The 22,401-nt window shown below is 50.0% G+C and overlaps 1 protein-coding gene across 1 annotated transcript in view; it reads left to right on the forward strand.

Annotated features, from left to right (window-relative positions):
* Positions 1-586: 586 nt before the first annotated feature.
* The window catches only part of cgnl1 (cingulin-like 1), a 31,243-nt gene continuing 9,428 nt past the window's right edge, over positions 587-22,401 (forward strand). The window contains exons 1-14 of the mRNA XM_056607580.1: positions 587-749; positions 3,228-4,864; positions 5,054-5,148; positions 6,659-6,767; positions 7,027-7,131; positions 7,319-7,446; positions 8,045-8,186; positions 9,041-9,253; positions 16,143-16,349; positions 16,433-16,537; positions 17,057-17,209; positions 18,053-18,223; positions 21,452-21,613; positions 21,900-21,989. Coding sequence (XP_056463555.1) covers positions 3,278-4,864; positions 5,054-5,148; positions 6,659-6,767; positions 7,027-7,131; positions 7,319-7,446; positions 8,045-8,186; positions 9,041-9,253; positions 16,143-16,349; positions 16,433-16,537; positions 17,057-17,209; positions 18,053-18,223; positions 21,452-21,613; positions 21,900-21,989 — 3,267 coding nt within the window. The 5' untranslated portion in view covers positions 587-749; positions 3,228-3,277. The remainder of the gene's footprint in view (positions 750-3,227; positions 4,865-5,053; positions 5,149-6,658; positions 6,768-7,026; positions 7,132-7,318; positions 7,447-8,044; positions 8,187-9,040; positions 9,254-16,142; positions 16,350-16,432; positions 16,538-17,056; positions 17,210-18,052; positions 18,224-21,451; positions 21,614-21,899; positions 21,990-22,401) is intronic.

The following is a 22,401-nucleotide window of genomic DNA, read 5'->3' on the forward strand; positions in this document are numbered from 1 at the left end:
TTGCAAATGTTGGCCTGTGTATACTTTCAATATCAGTCAATCTCATGCAAACCTTGCTTTACACCGGCTTGGGACTCAGAGCAGTGATCACACAATCAAATTCACAACCAAAATCCAAATTAGTTTCCTGATTAAGTTACTTTCTGCTACTTGTATGCTCAGTGCCTCTGCCAAAATATGTTACATTCCAGTCAACATTTTGAATTCTGCTGATTTCCAGAATCCCATTCCACCAGGCCTGCTATGGTAAACAATGATTGCCCCATCCACTAGATGACGCTCTCGGTTTTAAAAGAGAATCAAAACATCAACGCCGAGACAACAGTTGTCAAACGGGCCAGATGTAACTCCACATGTAATTGAGGTCATTACGGCTTTTTTAATCACATGTTAGTGAGTCGTCCCAAACTAAAAAGGCCTCACCCAGGCGGGTGTATAGAAATGTAGGCCTGCAGAAACACTTGTCATGTGAAAGGTTGTGGTTCACTGAAGTGTTTGAGGTTCACAGAAGGGGCGGATTCTGGTCCCAGGAGGGGCGGGGTCTGGTTGAGGAGGCGGGGCTTCGCTTCTCATCCGCGGAGTCCGGAGGAACTTCTGAACTCCCGCAGTAAACAAGACGCTGATTAAGAGCTGATTTACATTATTCCCTGGTGCAGGGTATGCTGGTTAACTAAACTATCTGTTATGTGCCGAGATACCCCTTTGGAAACCATTCTTATTTGCACACACCGAACAAGTGAACGACGCTGGTGAGTAAAAGTTTTCATTGTAGTGAGATGATTTAATAATGCTGTGACCGCGTCTCCTAAAGCCGCTGCACCCACTCATACTAACCATTAGTCCTTATACTATAGAGTTGTGCTACTTTATTTCCAGTTAGAGACTAAGGTTGTGTTCCACCTGTTGCAGAGCAGAGAGCCGCCGTCCATCAGATCAGATCTCAGGCTGAGTCGCGTTAGGCGGAGCTGGAGGTCACACGTTAGAAATGAACTCATTATATCTGACGGATGCTAGTTACCGTCTGATTCTAGTGACCGAAAGTCTACTTTTTGACCATTGCAACAGTTGGACTCACTGAGTGAAACGGTCCTCGTTTATTTATTTATTTGTCTGAACATGGAAGCAACACTGAGCCTGGCGAGCTGACCAGGGCGATAACAGACCTGGGCTCTATGGCTCTACTCTGGGCTCTAGGGCTCTACTCTGGGCTCTACTCTGGGCTCTACTCTGGGCTCTATTCCGGGCTCTAGGGCTCTACTCTGGGTCTCTACTCTGGGCTCTAGGGCGCTACTCTGGGCACTACCCTGGGGTCTAGGGCTCTACTCAAGGCTCTGCTTAGGGATATAGGGCTCTACTCAAGGCTCTACTCTGGGATATAGGGCTCTACTCTGGGATATAGGGCTCTACTCTGGGATATAGTGCTCTACTCAAGGCTGTACTCTGGGATATAGTGCTCTATTCTAGGCTCTACTCTGTGATATAGGGCTCTAGGCCTACTCTGGGCTCTACCCTGGGGTCTAGGGCTCTACTCATGGCTCTACTCTGGGCTCTATGGCTCTACTCTGGGCTCTACCCTGGGGTCTAGGGCTCTACTCAAGGCTCTTCTCTGGGATATAGGGCTCTACTCTGGGCAATAGGGCTCTACTCTGGGATATAGGGCTCTACTCTGGGATATAGGGCTCTACTCAAGGCTCTTCTCTGGGATATAGTGCTCTACTCTATGCTGTACTCTGTGATATAGGGCTCTAGGCCTACTCTGGGTTCTACCCTGGGCTCTAGGTATCTACTCTGGGCTCTAGGGCTCTACAATGGGCTCTACTCTGGGCTCTAGTTATCTACTCTGGGCTCTACTCTGGTCTCTACTGTGGCCTCGTCTCTGGACTCTAGGGCTCTACTCTAGGGCTCTACTCTAGTGCTCTACTCTAGGGCTGTACTCTGTGGCTCTACTCTAGGGCTCTACTCTGGGCTCTACTCTGGGCTCTACTCTGGGCTCTACTCTTGGTAGAGTGAGGTTTCTTTCCCTGTTGGGTAATGCGTCCTCCCGTCCAGTGAGTCAGACCTGGAGGTCAGACAGCCTCCCCAGTCACATGGGACGGCCGCAGCCTAAAACAGGCCAATAGGGTGTCTTCCCTCCTCCGGAACAGTTGATCAATCCACTGTTTCTGTATTTCCTGTTTGACATTATTACCCTGTTTGAAAGGAGACATTCCAAACGGTGTAATTGTACCTTAAGTACGCGTGGCAGCGTTAGATGAAAGGAAGCAGCCTTTCTGCAAGGCAGGAAACGTGTGATGGCCTTTTGTCCTGTGAACATTGTTTACTTTTGTTTTTGATATGCTATGACAATATTCACTGGTGCTATCTGCATCATCACTGTGACTTTTAGGAGCCAGTCAAATAACACATTGTCCTTGATAACAGCCGTTGACAATATGTGGCAACACACAGTTATAATAAATGTGTCAAAGTTAACATTTGGGTTTTAAGCTGTTAGTCTTCTCCTGTTTACAGTCTTGATTTATACTTCTCTCTTTGTTTAGGGGCTGCACATGATGGTTTTATTTAGTTCGCACACACACACACACACACACACACACACACACACACACACACACACAAACGTACACACACACACACACACACACACACACACACACACACACACACACACACACACACACACACACACAGACACTCATGTACACACGTACACACACAATCACGTACACATTCACGTGCACACACAGTGCTCACGTACACACCCCTTAACTATTGCGATACGACTATGTCTTCAATCTCTTAATTTGCACTAAGATATGTTTTCTGTGTGGTGCTCAGCTGCAAATTACATGTTCCTAAACTTTGAAACCACTCACCTATACTCCACTATGTCAACTATAAACAGTCATTTACTGAGGCTATATCGCAAGTTATCCACGGGTCTGTAGACCGTACCTAGTCCACCGTATCTGAAGAAGAACGTGTGGCTGAAGTTAGTCATCGTGTGAAGCTCACCGTATTTATACTCGTGTATCTTCCCTCACTCTGAATTTGCTCAAAATAAGTTCAGCTGCTGATATAGCGTCGATAGATAAAAGAATAATGAATACTAATAATTATACTTTCTGTGACTTCATTCAAGTGGAATGCTTCGTGACGGGTTGTTCATCATCATCAGCGTCTCTTAGGGATCGCTTGACTCACTTTGGGTCCATCTTTCTTCACAGAGTTGGGACAGGATTCTGGGAGAAGGATCTCTTGTCCTTCTGTCTTTCTGATGGAGTCCTACAGACGGACTGGCCTTCAACAAGGTGGCCTCCCGCACGCGTGCACCCAGCCCGGCCGCGCCCCCAGGACCGCCGCGGGCTCCTACGGCCTCAGCATCAGAGTGCAGGGCATCGACGGGCACCCCTACGTCGTCCTGAACAACCAGGACCGCGGCGTATCCAACGGCAACGGGGAGACAGAGGAGTCCTTCATCGATAACTACCATGAGTACGACTTCAGAGGCGGGAAGGAGGGCGGGGCCGGCGGGCCCTTCAAGGAGTTCCGCTCCCGGAGCCAGACGCATCACAGCGAGCCTCAGCCGGTGGCCGCAGACCCCCCAGGAAGGAAGCCCCCCAGCCTGCTGAACTTCCAGAAACATCCGGAGATCCTGCAGCCGTACGACCCCGAGTACAACTCCCTGGGGCTGGACGGGCCCCAGAGTCGGCCCGCGCGGCCTCACTCCCTGTCGGGCCCCGGGGGCCGGCATGAGGGCCCCCCCACCAAGCCTCCTTCCCCGGTCGGCCCCCACGCCCCGTCGACCAGCCCGGGCCCGGACGCCGTTCCTGCACCTCAGAACCCCGCCGCCCCGACCAAACCGGGGGGGCCCCAGCCTGCAGCCCGGCCCCCGGGGGCCCCGTCCCACTCCAGGGCCAAAGCCCAGGGGCCCCCCCACCCCAGACCCCTGGGTTCCTCTCAGTCCAGGTCTTCCTCTACCCCCCGGGTCCCGAGCCCACCCAGCCACCCCGCCCCCCAGGCCCCCGTCCAGGGGCCGGACCCCGGCCGGGCCCCCAGGGCCCTCAGCAGCGCCGAGTCCACCCTGGAGCGGGGGCGCCCGCGGCCCGACGTCCTCCCCCTCCGCAGGACGGACTCCAGCGGGCCCGTCCTGGAGGCCTCCTCGCGCTCCCGGACCTCCTCCTCCTCCTCCTCCACCGCGCCGGGCCCCCGGGGGCCCCCGCCCGACGACCCCATGGAGGCGCTGTACTCGGACACCATCAACCGCCACCAGAACCGGCGCTACATCCCCTTCCTGCCCGGCTCGGGCCGGGACATCGACCGCGGCTCCATCCCGGGCGTGGACGAGCTCATCGAGAAGTTCGACGGGAAGGACGGCAGCCCGCCGCGGAGGGGCCGGGCCGGGCGCCGGAACCGCCTCAACCCGGAGGACAGGAAGCGCTCGCGCAGCGTGGACAGCGCCATGCCCTTCGCCCCGCAGGACGGCTCGGAGTACCTGGAGCGCTTCGGCCAGCAGCGGGGCAGCTCCATGGAGCACGTCCTCAGACCCTCCCAGCTGAGGAGGAGCGCGGGCAGCCAGGACTCCTGGGTCTCCGTGGTGGACGGGAAGCCCGGCTCCAGGCCGCCGCCGTCGTACGGCCACAGCACCCCCACCTCCCCGCGGAACAGCGTCTCCAAGGGGTCCGGCTCCATCCAGGGGTACACCAGACCGCCCGGTCGCTCCTCCAGCGCTCTGTCGCTGAAGAGTAATGAGCATGGAGACGGGTCCTCCTCCCTTGGGAAGGGTTCGCCCAACGGGACGGTGGCTCCTTCGAAGGCTTCGTCCAGCGCAGGCGCGCAGCCAGTCGCAGGGGCAGCAGTTCAGGTACATCCCAGAGCTTTCGTCTTGTTTCACACATTGTTTAGATCCTTTTTTTAAGGCTTGTTTGACAATGCATTCCTGCATTGTCCCACGTTCCGTTTAATCGCGTTATAATTAAGCCCTTACCCCCTGAGCAGTCTCCCGTGGATCAGTGCCTGTGTCACACCTCCTCTTCTCATTCCCTGTTCCCAGGTGACGCCTGATCTTCTGAAAGGCCAGCAGGAGATTTCACAACAAACCCACGAAGAAACAGCCAAGCAGATTTTGTATAATTACCTGAAGGATGGGTACGTTTCGTTCTCTCTGTTCAGGGTCATGTTCTGGCACTTGGTCAACGTGAATGTGCTGTCTGTGTGGGGATGGTTGGATGATGTAGACAGACTAGGCCTGTATCCCGATGGATTCAGGGGCCTACACACAGCTGGCCTACTGATCAGGGAGTTCTGACCCCTAACCCCAACCTCGTCCAGTAATATGATAGCGGAGTTACGTTCCTACCACTCATCTATCCCAAGGTATGATGGGGAAAAATATCCCGTTTATTATCTCAATAAGTTAAAAATAATAATTGAATAAATTAAAGAAACACATATTAATTAGGTGCAGTTATTGCATTTCAATCAAACATCCATTTAACTTTAAGAAAACCCATCAGTCATTAATAATTGTTTAATGACTATTGTATTCCATTTAACCTGAACATACCGTTTTAAGTCATCTCAAATGTTATTTTGACAAGTGAAACTTCCCAGCCTTTGGTTTTTCTTATCACAGCTCGAAATGTTTTGGATAAAGTGAAGGTATGCGCTCCTTCCCTCCCACGGTGGGTGTGAACCAGCAGCTGTCTTGAATTTGTTCCCCAGTCGGGTGGATCTACTCCTCCCTTCATGTCCACAGACTTCTGTTTCATGCAACACGCTCACGGCCTGACAGAGAAGAGTGGGTTGGATTAAACTAAACTAGTCAAGCATCGGTAATTCACCAAGGAAACACTTTCTCCTAGATTAAGGCTGGACTACGTTCAACAGAATGACCAAAGAAAGACGTCCATCGACCGGTGGAGCGTACCATCTACCAATGATTGATGCTTTATGCTTTCCACTGATAATGTTGACATCAAATCAATAGCTCATGCAACAGACGGGACGCGGCTCAGTCGATGTGAGCGACTGAGCAGCAGAAAAAGGCTCTCGGTGTGTTTCACCAGAGGTCAGGGGTCACAGGAACAGGGCAAGGAAACGCAGCTGGACGAGCAGGGAGACAAACATAGGAGAGTCGCGGGTTAGGCTGACTGATTCAACAATGGAATTCAAGAAACAACACTCTAATTCCTCCTACTTCATCTTCTGTGTCAGGGGATTCCCCTTCGATGAAGCATAAATCTGACATCTGCTATTCATATCTGTTGACAATTGTGTCAACTTTCTGTGTGTTGGAGCTCGGTGGAATCTGAGCTACGGAGAAGTTGAATCTCTGCCCACTTCGCCCTGTACCTCCGTAGTCCGCTGGTGTAATGAGGCCCAGTATGTTGCAATGTGACACATCAAAGCCCTGTTATCCGTCCGGTCGCTCCCGCTCTGACCAATGGCGTCCCCTGTTCCCAAGCACCGGGGTAACCCTCGCAGACCGACTGCACTCTCAAAGGGATTTACAACGCCTCATTAGGTGTGTGTGTGTGTGTGTGTGTGTGTGTGTGTGTGTGTGTGTGTGTGTGTGTGTGTGTGTGTGTGTGTGTGTGTGTGTGTGTGTGTGTGTGTGTGTGTGTGTGTGTGTGTGTGTGTGTGTGTGTGTGCGCAGATGTAGTGACACTGATGACACCACCAAGAGGAAGGTGAACCTGGTGTTCGAGAAGATCCAGACGTTGAAGTCTCGTGCGTCCGGAGGCGTCCAGGTGGACAACCACCAGGTGAGAGGATCGTCGGAAGTGTTATCGTGTGTTAAGACTCTCCAGAAACGGTCAAAACTCTGAGCCAACTCTTTATAGGCTTCGGATTTTAAGTAGACAAAAAAAACTCGGATTTTAAGTCGACAAAAAAAACAATGCCAAAACATGGCAGTGTTTTAGTCTCTATTCAGCAATGCATATGATTTAGAAGATTTCCGAGGCATTGTGATCTATAGTATGTGTGGAGTACAGGAGGTCATGTAATCGTCTGTTTTCCCAGCCGTCCGTTGACATGGCCGCTCAGACACGGTCTCTGCAGGAGCAGAAGGAAAGGCTGGAGAAGGAAATATTGGACACGAAACAGAAACTTGCAGAACAGTCCAAGGTAATGCTGTAATATTGTTTTAGTTTTTTTCATGGTTTTGTGGTTTCCAGTAACCGTTTTGTTCATTACGGATCATGGGAAGCTACGCAGAATATAAACGCTATGAGTAATAATTCTTAGAACAATGAGGACAACCTGATTCTGTTGGCCTGCGTGTCGACCCTGTCTCCATCTGTCCCCTCATCAGAAGAGTCGTCTGGACTCGGAGAAGATCGGGTCGGGTCTGAAGGAGCTGCAGCAGAGCGACGATGAGCGTTCTCGTCTGAACACCAAGCTGACGAAGACGGAAGCCGATCTCCAGACCACGCTAGAGGAGTGAGTGGCCCGGCTGGGAGCTCAGCGTGCAGCAGACGTACCGTCATTGTTTCAGTGTGACCCTCCTCACAGCTTGGTGTCCGCTCTTCCTGGGGCCTGTATTGTCTTCTGTCATTTACTCACCTTTAATTATGGGCTGTCACCAATAGCCATGTCACCATTACTAATTGATTGTGTTTTTTCCCAATCAACGTAATCAATTAACTTGTTGGAAACCGGTAATGATGAGCATTTAGTGTTCATCCTAGATGATGTCTAGGATGAACTCATGCTAGAATTCATGCTGGCAAAGAACTACCTTGAAGATGATGATGATGATGATGATGATTAGGGAGACCTGTTTGTGGTCCCTGCAGAAACGCACTCGGTGTGATTGTCTTACAATCTGTGTCTGTAATGTTTCCTTGTCTGTACGCCCCAGTCTCCTGGCCTACAGGTAGTGTTAAGACATACATGGTCCAACATGAGTAATGAGACGCTCAATCCTTTTTTAAAACGGTAGTTAAGTTATGAGCACTGGAGCGGTGTGTATGAAATACGTTGAGTCTGGCGGTTCTTTCCGGACATCCCTCACTGTGGGCGCGTGTGGATGTGACAGGCTGTTCCAGGTGAAGATGGAGAGGGAGAAGTACCAGAGCGAGATACGAGACCTGCAGGATCAGCTGTCAGAGATGCACGATGAGCTGGACTCCGCCAAGAAGTCTGCTGCAGCTGACGAGGAGAAAGACGCACTGATGACGGTAACTCAGCAAGGGAACCATGCAAGAACAAATAAACACTTCAAGCTTTAACAGGAGCCTGAGTCTGCTCATAGGCCCTGTTTAGTCATGTGGAGTGTACAGCCGTTCTATTTATCTCGATTTGCATCTAGATTCAAATGAAGCACAATGCCCTCACTGCACGGTCATACGTAGTTCAGGAAGATCCTGGCTTGATATGCACCCTCACGTACAGGTCAGACCAGTACTGCAGTACCAGTTCACATGGCTTTGGTAAATCATGCAAATCATGTTTGATATTAGAATTCAAACAACCGTCTCTCATAAGGCCAAATGCAAAGCACACCGACGTTTGTGAGAACCTTGTTTCCTTGGTTGACGAGTTGTATGTGACTTGACAACGCTTCAGTGGGACATTCCTTCTAGACAAGAACCTCAGGGCGTGAGGTTCAAGTTCCTCCGGACTGCCTGTCGTGTACTTCTCCTCCGGAGATGGTTTGAAGGGTTATCTGTCTCTCATTCAACCGCTCCCACCGGTTTAGACAGAGAGTTCATCTCTCACACACGTTTTGAGGTCAGATCATACAGAGCGTGTTCAATCAGGGCCACGGTGTGCTAGGTAGATAGCATGTTTCCTACCGGCTGCTCATTTAGCCAAAGCAACAGCTGGATCGGATTGTACGATTCTTCTAGAAACTCGGTTTCACTAACAAGTTATTAGTGAAACAACTTGAATACAGATCATTCAAATAAACATGTCGTGTAAATTAACAATATTGCCAGTAGATTTCTACTGTCTTCAGTAGAAACCGACTGAAGACTTCTCTCTGCCTCGCTGTGCTCACGCTCTCCCTGTCGCGGTTCTCCCCCTCCAGGACCTGATGGTGCTGAGAGCAGAGCTGCAGGAGCTCCTCCTGTCTCGAGAGGAGCTGGAGGAGATGCTGAGGAGGAGGGAGAGGGAGCTGACGGCGCTGAAGGGGGCTCTGAAGGAGGAGGTGGCCTCCCACGACCAGGAGGTGGACAAGCTGAGGGAGCAGAACCAGAAGGAGATCGGCCGGCTGCAGACCAGCCTGGAGGAGATCCAGCAGGTAGGGCTCAGCCTGCTCCTCCTTCTGTGTTCTCTACCCCCCCCCAGCTCCCCACCCTGCCGCGGCGGCGGGGAGACAAGGCAGGGCGGCCGGTTTGTTTCCATTCAGAGCTCCGCCGTACGGTGGGCTTTGAAGAGACCGTGAAGACCCGAGAACGGCGCTGTAGCTTTATTTCTGTAAGGCTTTTATTCCCAGAGATAATGTTTAAGTAGCCTTCATTTTAAGGTAAAGGATTTGAAGGGAAGTAGGAAGTTATCCTAAATCTCCACCTTTTTGTCTTTTATAATTTCAAGTTGTATTGGCAAACGACTCAGTGTGTTGTGACTCGGTGTTTCTGCGGATGTCGGAGAGCTAAGTGCAGACGGTAGTGGAGAGAGTGGACAGTGACGTGGAGCTCAGCGCTCCCACTGGGAGTTCCCTTTGTCCCCTGGCTTCCTACTGGGCTGGTGGGGGTCCATGGAGCACAACATCTACAGAAGGAACCTGTGAGGTCATTTCCTCCCCCAGAACACGGCCTGGTCCTCCAGTGGGTGTAGAAGAGTCTGTGAGGTCATTTCCTCTTCCATGTGCCCCTGTGGGGGTGGGGGGGTGGGGTGGGGGGGGGTTCTTAAGGCATTGTAATCAGGTTCCAGGATGACCTCATTGTTTTTGCTCATTTGGTGGAAAACATGGCGACCTCACCATATTGGTCTTTAGTTTTAGTTCGGGTTGTTGTTCTATGACCTGTTATTGTCTGTAGAGAGAGGAGACGTAGGGTGACAACAAACAACGGTGCAAAACAATGTTTGTCTTCATGTAAATCCAGATGTCATTTTGTCAAACTTTGACGACTCAAAGTCAATAAACGAGAATAAGCAAACAATGCCCTCATTTTACAAGCTCATGAATCCTTTCAAACTATGAGCTGAGATTAAGACGAGAGAGCAATGTGTTGGGCGGGAAGCGGTTTATTGGAGAGGTGCCTGCCTCCTCTGAGCGATGTACGCTGCTCAATCAAGGTTGACTAGAGATAGGCGCTCGTTAAGAATACCTGGGAAGCGTTGTGACTTAACGAGCTCACAGGTTAGCGGTGGTCAACAGTGTGAAGGGGGGGGGTGGACACATGTCTCTGGGACACCGCTCTGCTCTGCCTGCCTCTTTTCTTACGATGCCCTTCGTTCAAACAGACGTTTTTTTAATCTTTCATTAAAAGTGCTCTTTTTTTTATAGATATTTATTTTGTGTCAATCTGCGGAATGATTTGTTTTCTAGTCGTTTAGAAGTTTTAGACTTTTATCAAAAGTGCCTTACAAGTTAGTTAATCAAAGTATAAAAATAGTTTGATTGTTTCTAGTTGAGTGCTTGCTAGTTTCCATTCTAGTTTCAAAAGGACAACACGTCAGAGAGCAGAGTAGCTTTAGGAATCCAGAACACAACGCGAGTCATTTCATGTTTAAATTCCTATTTGTATTGTTTTAGTAGTGGCAGTGCGATCGAAGTGATGAGGGAGATGACTTAGACCAATGAATAAAGACTAAACTGTGCATCTTCTTGCTATTAGGCTACAGCTCAATGTGTCCCCTCTTTTGGCAGCAGTGCCGATCCCGCTGACAATGCGTGGACAGAGAGGGCGTGTATGGAAGTAGAGCAGCGCATGGCTTTGTGTGTGTGGCTTTAATTGGAGGAGCAGGCCATGTCTAATCTAATGAGCGGCCGGCTCGGGTGGGGAGAGCGGGGTGAGTGTGGGGTACACTCAGCAGAAGATGAATGATGAGCTTGTCTCTCACAATATGACCAGCGGGGGCCGGGACACCCTGACTAAGTGGGTCAGTGGGTCGCTGAGGGGGAACGCGGGGCCGGCCAGAGCAGGGACCCCGGGTTTCTTCAGAAATGGAACGGTCCATAGTGTTTTGTTTTTTTATCCAGTGGAATTTCATAACCATTGCAAAACGTTCCAAGCTGTAGTTTATTTTCAACCAATGACCCTTGTGTGGGTGCATACTTTATAGTTACTATAGTTACTAAGATAGTTTCCTTTAAATGGTGTACAGTGGATTATTTATTAAACTGTGATTCTCTGGAATACGCAGAATGTGCGAGGCAATCTTTGGAGAGGTAGAGATAAGTGTTGCCTCTCTGAAGGAATGCTGGTGAGTGGAGAATGTGCTCTGTGCAGATCATGTTCCAGTGAAGCTGAGTTCCACCGGTGTTAACCTGGAGAGCAGATCTCTCCAATGCTCCTCCAAGGGAGTTTCTGTTTCATGTCTTGATTCTTTAAAACTTTTACCATGTCGTTATTTTTATAACGAAAGAAACACCCAATGCTGTTACAATTCTATTCCGTTTACATGTTCTTTCATTCATTTCTCCCGTCTCTAAAGTTGTTTAACCACGAGATGTTAAGTATGACCCTCCACACAGCTAAAGGCTTATCTAATGCCTGGCCGTATTCTAAACCAACCACGTAAGGTCTCAACCTGCTGGACAGAGGTCGTCTGATGGTGCTCAGAGGTCGTGTGATGTGCTCAGAGGTCGTTTGTCTGATGCTAGCGTAGTCCTGACGTCGTGCTGATCTAACTGGCGGCTGGCAGGAACAGAAAGTAGTACGAGGGACACAGGAAACGGGGTGGAAATATAAGGATGAAGGGAATCCACTCCGTCAGACAAAACGTGGTGTCAACAGTTCTGAAAGTACTGGTTTGACTGGGAAATTATGTCAACAACGTATTGTAGATGTTTTTATTATGCGTTTGCATGTAAAGGCAGATAGCGGAGGGTTTAATGCCCGGCATAGGACATGGAAGTGAAGGAGAAAGCTGAGGATACATGTGGCACGGATTGTGTTGAACAGTGCATGCAGAGACCGTTGTGTCCTAACAGCACTAGCTACTGGGGAGTTTAGTTCAAAATAATGCAACTTTACTCATCATTATCTATCTAGATAACCAGCTTTAGATATGAAAAGCTTTTAAAACGCATACACGCACGCATGCACACACACATACACACACACGCATGCACACACACATACACACATATATACACACACACATATACACATGCATACACACCTTTATGATGAGAGCGAGGAATTCAAATCGTTTCTATGGTGTCGTACTTGCAGTGAAAGACGCAGCTCTCGTGTTCCTTGATCTCCTTGGATTTGAATCGGGGAAACTGGTGAACTTTCTGTGATGTCGATCTATCCTAGCAACTGTCGGCTAATTATTACCGTAGAGTAGTCGGAGCAGTTGTGGTATGCTTTGTCCAAACTATTGAGCGTTTCCTCTGATCATCTGATATCATGCAGGAAACGTATGTTGTTCTCTGTGATCATGGCAACTTGATCGTTACACACATTCAGATGATTTCCATTTTGATCGTTACACACATTCAGATGATTTTAATTTTCCCACAAATAATTAGTTGCATTGATTTATTATTTTGGATTTAATCAAAACAACACCAGAAGTTCTTCAACTGCATTCTAGTCATAAAACAATCGCTCCATGATTATACTACATGTGGATCCAATTCCAAACAGAGTAAGCCACTAGCTAGCCTAGCTAACTAGCCCAGCATGCACTTTAATGCCAAGTAACCGCTTTGCACATTTATAATATATTTTTATTTGAACTTAAATCCATTTAGCCTTGTTCAGTAGCATTGCCATTGACCATTGCAGTCCTCTCTCGGGCTGGCTGTGTAGGTGAAGTCATGGTTAATGTTGTTGCAGCTGCTCTGAGGGATATCCTGTGTTCTTGAGCATCCTGCTCTGTGAGGTGGAGCTGGGAACACTGAGAGAACACCAGGCCCATTGTCTCCCCTGGTTGATATTGGTCACTTTGTTCTGGTCTTGGAAAACATTCATTTGATAAGTTCCCATTATGATCTGTAAATTTGTCAAGGGGACAATAAATATTTACTATTTGATTATTAAATGAAGCCAGTGCATTAATAATCCATGCTTTCCATGCTGAGAATGAAAGGACAGTATTGTAAGAGACAGGAGGGAGCAGAACACAGTGACTGATACTGGTCAGCATGGTGGATGTCTGTCACTGGATGCGTGCAGCCTACTTTGCTCTAAGCTTAACGCTAAACTCCCTCGTTGTTTCTTTGCTTGTCAAAGTGAATTTGGCAGTGAAAGGTGCTGGGGCCTAGAATACCTTTAAAGCGAGTCTGAAAAAAGTACTTCACCTGAGACGTTGATTTTTCATGAAGAATTTATGCTGAACTTTAAAGGCATCGTGAGTTAATGAGTAACTGTAGGTAAACATTTCTGAGTACAGAAAAGGGCAGAACTAAAGTACTCTGGTACTACTTGTTTTTGGAAGAAAGCTGTTGGTTTAATCTGCAATTTCTTTTGTACAGAAATATTAATACAACTTGTTTTCTTGCTGCTTTTGTTTAATATAGATTTTATTCTGATACCAATTTCTTTATAAAAATATGAAAGGGTGATCCATATATTTTTAAGCTGATGAAGACTATCTTGTATCAAGTTGGAGCGTGCTTAAGTATTATGCAGGTAGGGAGGCAGAGTCCTTGTGGCAGTACAGCCGACGGCCAGGGTGACCTTGGAAGGCTAACTCAAGGTGACCTTGGAACACTGACTCCATGTGACCTTGGTGCACTGACTCAGACTCAAGGTGACCTTGGAACACTGACTCAAGGTGACCTTGGTGCACTGACTCAGACTCAAGGTGACCTTGGAACACTGACTCCATGTGACCTTGGTGCACTGACTCAGACTCAAGGTGACCTTGGTGCACTGACTCAGACAAAAAAGTGACCAACGCCGGTGCTGCTTTAGTTTAAACTTTAAACGATTATAGTCTATATCCAGTGTTATTGCTATAGTTCCTCTGCACTAAATATCCGTATCAAATGGCCTTACACTTCTGACAGTTGTCCAAGCTGTGAAACGTGAGCTGTGAACGTGTGATTCTGTTATGGTTATGAGGGTTTTATAATGAGGGCCATTTAACCCTGAGTCGACATAAATGGAGTGGATATCTGATGGCTGTAGGCCTTCATCTTGAAGTTCAGAACTATCTGGATTCAAAACCGGCTCTGATAATGCATTCTTGCAAACAATGTTATCATTGCGTCTCTTTTTCAGAATCCATTTAGGTTTCATGCTCGAGTAAGTTCGCTCGTTCATGATCACTGGCAGTTAAATTTTGCCAAAGAGTAAACATATGTTATACATATACATGGCCTGTTGCAAGGTATTTCAATGCTCTGTTCAAATGTTCTTTGTTTTCTGCAAATGGGAGCATATCCAACCATTTATCTGGGTGGAACTGTCTTTTGCAAAGAAATGCAACATGTTTTCTTGATGATACACACTTCCTTGAAGCATGCCTTTGACTTTACTATGTTGTATGACTCCATTACAACAACAGTTTCAGAGTCTTCAACTGATCAGTCAGAGATTCTCTTTATTTCCTTGTGACGTCTTAGTTTTTCATATTCTTGTCTGATAACTTTAACATTACAAATATTTACTCTTCTATTGTCAGGCAACTTACAGAAAACTAACATTGCATGCAACACTGCATTAGGTACACAAAACAGTGTTTACCTCGGCAAGATCCGCAGAGTTTTGTAATAAAGAAATTGTTTGCCCATGGTTCAGTCTTGGTTCTTAACGCTGGCCTGCTTGAGGAACCACTCACTGTGGAATAGTTTCAGCCCCTAGCTTTCAGATCACAGAATAATAGAGGGATGTGCTAAGCTATTTCAGTCGTTTTTTTTTTATGTTTTGTACTAATAAATAACTCTGACAAAAGAAAATAAAAAAGTGTTTCATATGTCTGAGAGGGGGTTTTACCGTCTTCTCTTTATGTTTCAGCTTTGAACTGGAAGACTGAGTTCAGGATGTCTTCAGGGTTAATGGTCTGGCAACGTTGTGGACCTCAGACGTTGAGGTTAAAGGCTAAGGCATGCGCTGTACAGGAAACCGCAGAGCCGGCTGTATAGCATTCCACCTCATTCCTGATATTCTTGTTTGAGCGAACGCAACAAATTCTCCTGTCGAATGAGAGTGTGTTGTGTGGTCAGTGTCGATACCCGCTGAGTGCGTTGTTGTTGTGAGTTACTGTATGGATTCCTTGTGTTCCTCTGATTCCGGTTCTGCTGTTTCAGTCTGTTAACACTGAAGCAGTCACCGTTTATAAAGGACCCGGGCATTCCTCTAAGCACTGTTACTGTCCCTGTGCTCTGAACAACGCAGCACACTAGTGTTCTGTAAGATTGGCATTTACAATAACATTGAGGGCATTTAGCGGACGCTTTTATCCAAAGCGAATTACAATAAGTACATTTGTCAGAAGAAAGCTGGGGGGGGGGGGTGATGGGAGGAAATTATGGTAATATTAAACACAGCGTCAGTGTGGCATACCCTTTAGGTTGAGGCTGTGGTTCCTCTGTCCTGTCCCTCTGTCCTGTCCCTCTGTCCTGTCCGTCTGTCCTGAGGCTGTGGTCCCTGTCTCTCTGTCCTGTCCCTCTGTCCTGTCCCTCTGTCCTGTCCCTCTGTCCTGTCCCTCTGTCCTGTCCGTCTGTCCTGAGGCTGTGGTCCCTCTGTCCTGAGGCTGTGGTCCCTCTGTCCTGTCCTGAGGCTGTGGTCCCTCTGTCCTGTCCGTCTGTCCTGAGGCTGTGGTCCCTCTGTCCTGAGGCTGTGGTCCCTCTGTCCTGAGGCTGTGGTCCCTCTGTCCTGTCCCTCTGTCCTGAGGCTGTGGTCCCTCTGTCCTGAGGCTGTGGTCCCTCTGTCCTGAGGCTGTGGTCCCTCTGTCCTGTCCCTCTGTCCTGAGGCTGTGGTCCCTCTGTCCTGAGGCTGTGGTACCTCTGTCCTGTCCCTCTGTCCTGTCCGTCTGTCCTGAGGCTGTGGTCCCTGTCTCTCCAGGGCCATGCGGCGGCCGTGCGGGAGAAGGCCCAGCTGGAGGCGGCCCGGGGGGCGGCGGAGGACAAGGCGGGGGGCCTGTCCCTGGATGCGGAGCGGTCCCACGCGCGGAGCCTGGAGCTGGAGGCCCAGGTGGGCCGACTGACCCGGGTGGTGGAGGAGGCCCGGCAGCAGGAGACCCGGCTGGGCGACAGGGTGGTCCGCCTGGAGGTGAGCCGGTTCTGGGTCAGCAGGGGGGCCGGGGCGTTGGACGGAGCCGGGGGTCTGACGCGCTCTGTGTGGGACGGTTTCAGAGGGACAAGAAGCACCTGGAGGAGGCTGTGGCGGAGGTGAAGGAGCAGGAGGAGGAGATGTCGCGGGCCAACCGAGCGCTGAGCACGCGCTTCGACGACGTACAGGTGGGCTCAGCGGGGGGTCTCGGTCCCTGTGGGACCCTTAATGGAGGCTCGGCCTAGGTGTAGTCGATCCTGGTCCTGGGGGTTAGTGCGCAGGAGTTAAAGCCTCTTCAGAGAGAGACCCTGTATGATCAGGACTTTAGTAGGGAAGTCAAACACTAAAGGATTCAAAGAACCAAAACCACACAAACTATTTTGTGTTACTATAAAGAAGCTAAAGGTAAAAGCAGAACGTGTTCCCGGGCTTCAGGAGGAGAGTAGGTTACTGACCAGACACATCTTTGCTAAAGCAGAGATAAACCGAAGCCTAACGTCTTTCAGTTGACGAGAGAAACGGGGGGGGGGTCAATATCTTTGTATCTTTCGGGGCGCAGGGACTTCAAACGACGGATCTTGTGATATAGTGACGGAGATGACTGTGATGTGCGTCATTGATAAGATCCTAATGTCCACGACAACTTGTGAGCGACTGAACGAATCACTGAAGAGCAGCCGAGCTAACCGGTCCTGACCGGTTCACAGAGAACCCTGAGCAAGCTGAGCCTGGAGCACCGTGAGCTGGAGGAGCGGCTGGCCGAGGAGCGGCTCCAGAAGGAACAGTTCAAGACCACCAAGAACCAGATCGAGGACGAGCGGAGGCTGCTGGACCGCACGGTGGAGAAGCTGCAGAAGGAGGTGGGAGGAGCAACGCCGACGAGGGCAGGGAAGGGTGCAGGGTGTAGGGAGAAGGGTGTAGGGTGCAGGGTGCAGGGGGCAGGGTGCAGGATGCAGGGTGAAGGGTGCAGGGTGTAGGGTGAAGGGTGTAGGGTGAAGGGTGCAGGGTGTAGGGTGTAGGGTGCAGGGTGCAGGGTGCAGGGTGCAGGGTGCAGGGTGCAGGGTGCAGGGGGCAGGGTGCAGGGGGCAGGGTGAAGGGTGCAGGGTGTAGGGTGCAGGGTGCAGGGAGAAGGGTGCAGGGTGCAGGGTGTAGGGTGCAGGGTGCAGGGTGCAGGGTGTAGGGTGCAGGGTGTAGGGAGAAGGGTGCAGGGTGCAGGGTGCAGGGAGAAGGGTGCAGGGTGTAGAGTGTAGGGTGCAGGGTGCAGGGGGCAGGGTGCAGGGTGTAGGGAGAAGGGTGCAGGGTGTAGGGTGAAGGGTGCAGGGTGTAGGGTGTAGGGTGTAGTGTGCAGGGTGAAGGGTGCCGGGTGCAGTCTCTGTCTGCTGTGTGATGACATGGAGGGCGGGTGTAACGGATGTGGGCGTGGTTAAGGGCTAGACGAGACGCACGGGGAAGAATGTATTAGTAATGTGTTATTATGATCAATTACTCGAGTAATGCCGTGGTGTCCAACAATAGAAATCATTCTTTTCTCAGCGGGGATTCCGGTTCATAATAATGTCGCTTTGTAAGTCGATCTGGTTCGTAAACTGGAATGCACCAATATCTGTTTCACAGACCAGCGATATGAAACACACACCGGTGCATTCCAGTTTAAACTGGACGTCTGTCTGTTCTCTCCTCACACGCCTCGTCTTGTGCGTCAGATGAACGAGATCGTGGACGCGTCGCAGTCCTCCACCCAGGAGCTGCAGGAGCAGATCGACGTCTACAAGGAGAAGAACCGGCGGGAGCTGGCGGAGCTGCAGCGGCAGCTGAGGGAGCGCGCCCTGGAGCTGGACCGGTCGCAGGGCGCCGCCCGGGGCCTGCAGGAGGAGGTGGGTCTCACCCCCGCAACCGTCTCAACCACTCACCCGTCTCACCACTGCACCCGCCTCGCCCCGCACGCGTCTCGCCCCCGCACCCGTCTCACCACCACACCCAACGTACCATCACACTCGTCTCACCCGTCATAATCGTCTCACCATCACAACCGCCTCCCCCTCACACCCGTCCGACCTGTCGCCCGTCACTCAGACCGAGTCTTAAGGGAGGGTGGCGGTGCAGGATTAGTGAGTCACTCCAGAGATCGGGCCGACGTCGCACTGACAGGCCTTTGTTGAACCACGAGCGGTTTCTGCTCCTCCCGCCTCACTCACCTCTCAGTGACGGCATCACTGAGGGGTGAGTGTGCTGCCTCACTCACCCCTCAGTGACGGCATCACTGAGAGGTGAGTGTGCTGCCTCACTCACCCCTCAGTGACGGCATCACTGAGAGGTGTGTGTGCTGCCTCACTCACCCCTCAGTGACGGCATCACTGAGGGGTGAGTGTGCTGCCTCACTCACCCCTCAGTGACGGCATCGCTGAGGGGTGAGTGTGCTGCCTCACTCACCCCTCAGTGACGGCATCACTGAGGGGTGAGTGTGCTGCCTCACTCACCCCTCAGTGACGGCATCACTGAGAGGTGAGTGTGCTGCCTCACTCACCCCTCAGTGACGGCATCACTGAGAGGTGAGTGTGCTGCCTCACTCACCCCTCAGTGACGGCATCACTGAGAGGTGAGTGTGCTGCCTCACTCACCCCTCAGTGACGGCATCACTGAGAGGTGTGTGTGCTGCGCTCCTCCTTTCAGAACCCGTCACACTGATAGACATTTGAATATCGAAAGCTGAAGTGTCTTTATAATTATTTGTAGTAAGTAATAAGTACAGTAAAGCATTCAAGCCATGCTGCTACTAAGGCTAAGAGTACTAATAGTTTGTACTAACATTGAGTTGTAAAGTATTTAAATAGTTTGAGATACGAGTGTATAAGTAGGCTTATAGTGAGACCCTTTATAATCCCCGGGTGACCTTTCTCCGCTTACCACAATAATATTATTTATAATTCAGCGGTTGGGTTGAACTCACCCCATGCCCCCACTCTGTTTTCAATTGAGCGGTTTAACCTTGTCTGCTCCCCAGGAATGCCAGGAATGTTTGGCTCAACAAAGAACCAGGCCAACGTGCACCATTCCCCCTTAAGGGGCGCGGTGGATGCGTAGTGGTTTCACATCGATTTAAATGTATGCGATTTATAATGATCCCCTTTCAGATGGGATGTTTGTCTGTGCATCTGTTTAAATGCAGCTAACAAGACGTTTACTTGAGAAGCCTTCTTTATAAAAGTAGGCAAAATGTGGAATACGTATTAAGAAAACAAGATTAAACAAGGTATGAGGATGACAGAGAGTTTGATTTGATCCTGTGAGGGGAGGTTTTGTAGATCTTTGTTTTGGAGGTTAAAATAATAATGAGAACCAAAGTGTTAATGTTCCACTGAGCCGGTCTACTTTCTAATAATGTATAACCAAGGTTTGGATCTGCATGTATTATTTCTACCTCTACTCCCCACACTAGTCACGGTATATCCACGAATGACTCATTTAAGATATGTTGAAAAGATTAGCAATTAAAATAATTTGTGAGTTATAAAAAAGGGTTGTGTTCCGGCCTGTACAATAAGCTGTGCCTCTGCGTGGATGCAGCCCGTAGTCTCTCTCGTTTTAATCTTGGATGTGCAACACCTTCCCTCCTGCTGATGTGATGTATGGCCAGTGACCAGCCTCCATGCTGATGTGTGGCCGTTGACCAGCTGCAGTCAGGAAGGGCAGGATTACATTGTTGTGATGTCATTGTTGTGAGAGCTGCATTGGCTCTTTCAACATCCTCCTCCGCTCTTAACGACCCCCCCCCCCCCCCATGCTGGGTCGGGTCGGGTCGTTCATGCACACCCCCCCCCCCCCCCCTTTGTGTTTGGCAGTCTTCACATGTTGTGGCTGCAAACTGCTGCCTAGAGATGCAACAGATTTCCCTGCCTCACTGTTTCACTTCTAATTGGTTCCAGAGTTAGATGAACATGAAATGGTTATATTATTAATCTCAATACATGGGACATGATTAGTGGAGTGAATTTCAGTCATGAAGACAAATGATGCAGCTGAAGAAGCAGGGTTAATTAGTGGTGGGGGTGGGGTTCCCTGGTCCTGTACCAGATGGTAACGCAGGTCATTTATATTCTATCCAGCGTTTACGCTCCCATCTATTTACAGAATTAGAATCCGTTCTAGTTTCCGATAACTAACTAAGTATTAGCCATTTAGTGTCCCAGCCTGTGATGTATTGCATGACAGTTTTGGAATTGCCAATTATTCGTTCTTGTTGGGGAAACCAGCGATTCCTTTCTGTGGCTCTGCGTTAGGCGTGAGGGTGTTTGCTCCAGCTGTTGGGGGCATCACTTCGTAAGGCCTGGGGGATACTCTGAGCCTGATGGCTTCATTAGTCGCTGTAGAAACCGTAGACTCACCGTGTCATCGTTTCTCAGAGCAGTGAGTAAAACATAATGTATACAAAACAACATCCATCTGAAGGGCTGGTCATTCATTCAAGGGTACCGTCTTTAGTGATATTTATGAATAATAATTATTATTATAATAGTTCTAACTGACACACTGAAGTCTATATTCATGATTTAGGAATATGTGTAATGTACAACTCGGGTTCCTTGAGGTCAAACCAGTGCAGTGTGTTTGTTGTGTAGCTAAACCCGGTGCTGTGTGTGTGTTAGCTGAACCTGGTGGTGTGTGTTGTGTAGCTGAACCTGTTGGCTTGGTGTGTGTTGTTGTGTAGCTGAACCCCTTGCGGTGTGTGTGTGTTGTGTAACCCCTTGATGTGTGTGTTGTGTATCTGAACCCCTTGGTGTGTGTTGTTGTGTAGCTGACCATGCTGCTGTGTATTGTTGTGTATCTGAACCCCTTGCTGTGTGTTGTTGTGTAGCTGAACCCCTTGGTGTGTGTGTGTAGTTGTGTAGCTGACCATGCTGCTGTGTGTTGTTGTGTAGCTGACCATGCTGCTGTGTGTGTTGTGTAGCTGACCATGCTGCTGTGTGTGTTGTGTAGCTGACCATGCTGCTGTGTGTTGTTGTGTAGCTGACCATGCTGCTGTGTGTTGTTGTGTAGCTGACCATGCTGCTGTGTGTTGTTGTGTATCTGAACCCCTTGGTGTGTGTGTGTGTGTTGGTGTGTAGCTGACCCGGCGGGTGGAGGAGCTGCAGCAGTGCCAGGGGGAGCGCGACGAGGCACTGCTCCTGCAGAGCGCTCTGCAGCGCAGCGTGGAGGAGCTGCAGAGCGCCTCCCAGACCAGCGCCCACACCAAGGAGGAGAGGGCCCGGCACCTCAAGCTCATGGAGGTACGGCGCACGGGGGTCCTCTGGGGACCCTTCAGGGGCACGAGGACCTACTGATGGAGAGGGAGGAGGCATCCAACACAAAGGACAAGGGCTGTGTTCGCTGTAATCAAATGAAAACAGATATACAGGAACTCGCAGACACATTTCGAGCCGCTAGGAATATAAATAAGACGTGCCTCTGTCTCAATCTCGGAAAGCAAGAAACTATGTACACACATGAAACGCTTTGTAATCTGTGAACTGGCTCTATGTCTAAACCCCGGCCTCCCGTGTCCTCCGGGTTCAGGAGAGGATCGTCCAGCTGGAGCAGGACCTGGACGAGGAGCGGCAGGGTGGAGACCAGCTCATGGACCGCATCGACCGCGGGCGAGACCAGGTCTGATGCCCTCCCTCAACCACACCCCACTCCCCTTCCCCTCACCGTGAGGCTCCTTGCTGAGCTCCATACCCCTCCATGAGCTCCATACCCCTCCATTAGGTCCATTCCCCTTCACCCTGAGCTCCATACCCCTCCATGAGCTCCATACCCCTCCATTAGGTCCATACCCCTTCACTCTGAGCTCCATACCCCTCCATGAGGTCCATACTCCTCCATTAGGTCCATACTCCTCCATTAGGTCCATACTCCTCCATTAGGTCCATACCCCTCCATTAGGTCCATACCCCTTCACCCTGAGGTCCAGACTCCTCCATGAGGTCCAGACTCCTCCATTAGGTCCATACTCCTCCATTAGGTCCATACTCCTCCATGAGGTCCATACTCCTCCATTAGGTCCATTCCCCTTCAC

The sequence above is a fragment of the Gadus chalcogrammus genome, chromosome 14 (genome assembly GCF_026213295.1).
Source record: "Gadus chalcogrammus isolate NIFS_2021 chromosome 14, NIFS_Gcha_1.0, whole genome shotgun sequence".
In the NCBI taxonomy this organism is placed as follows: domain Eukaryota; kingdom Metazoa; phylum Chordata; class Actinopteri; order Gadiformes; family Gadidae; genus Gadus; species Gadus chalcogrammus.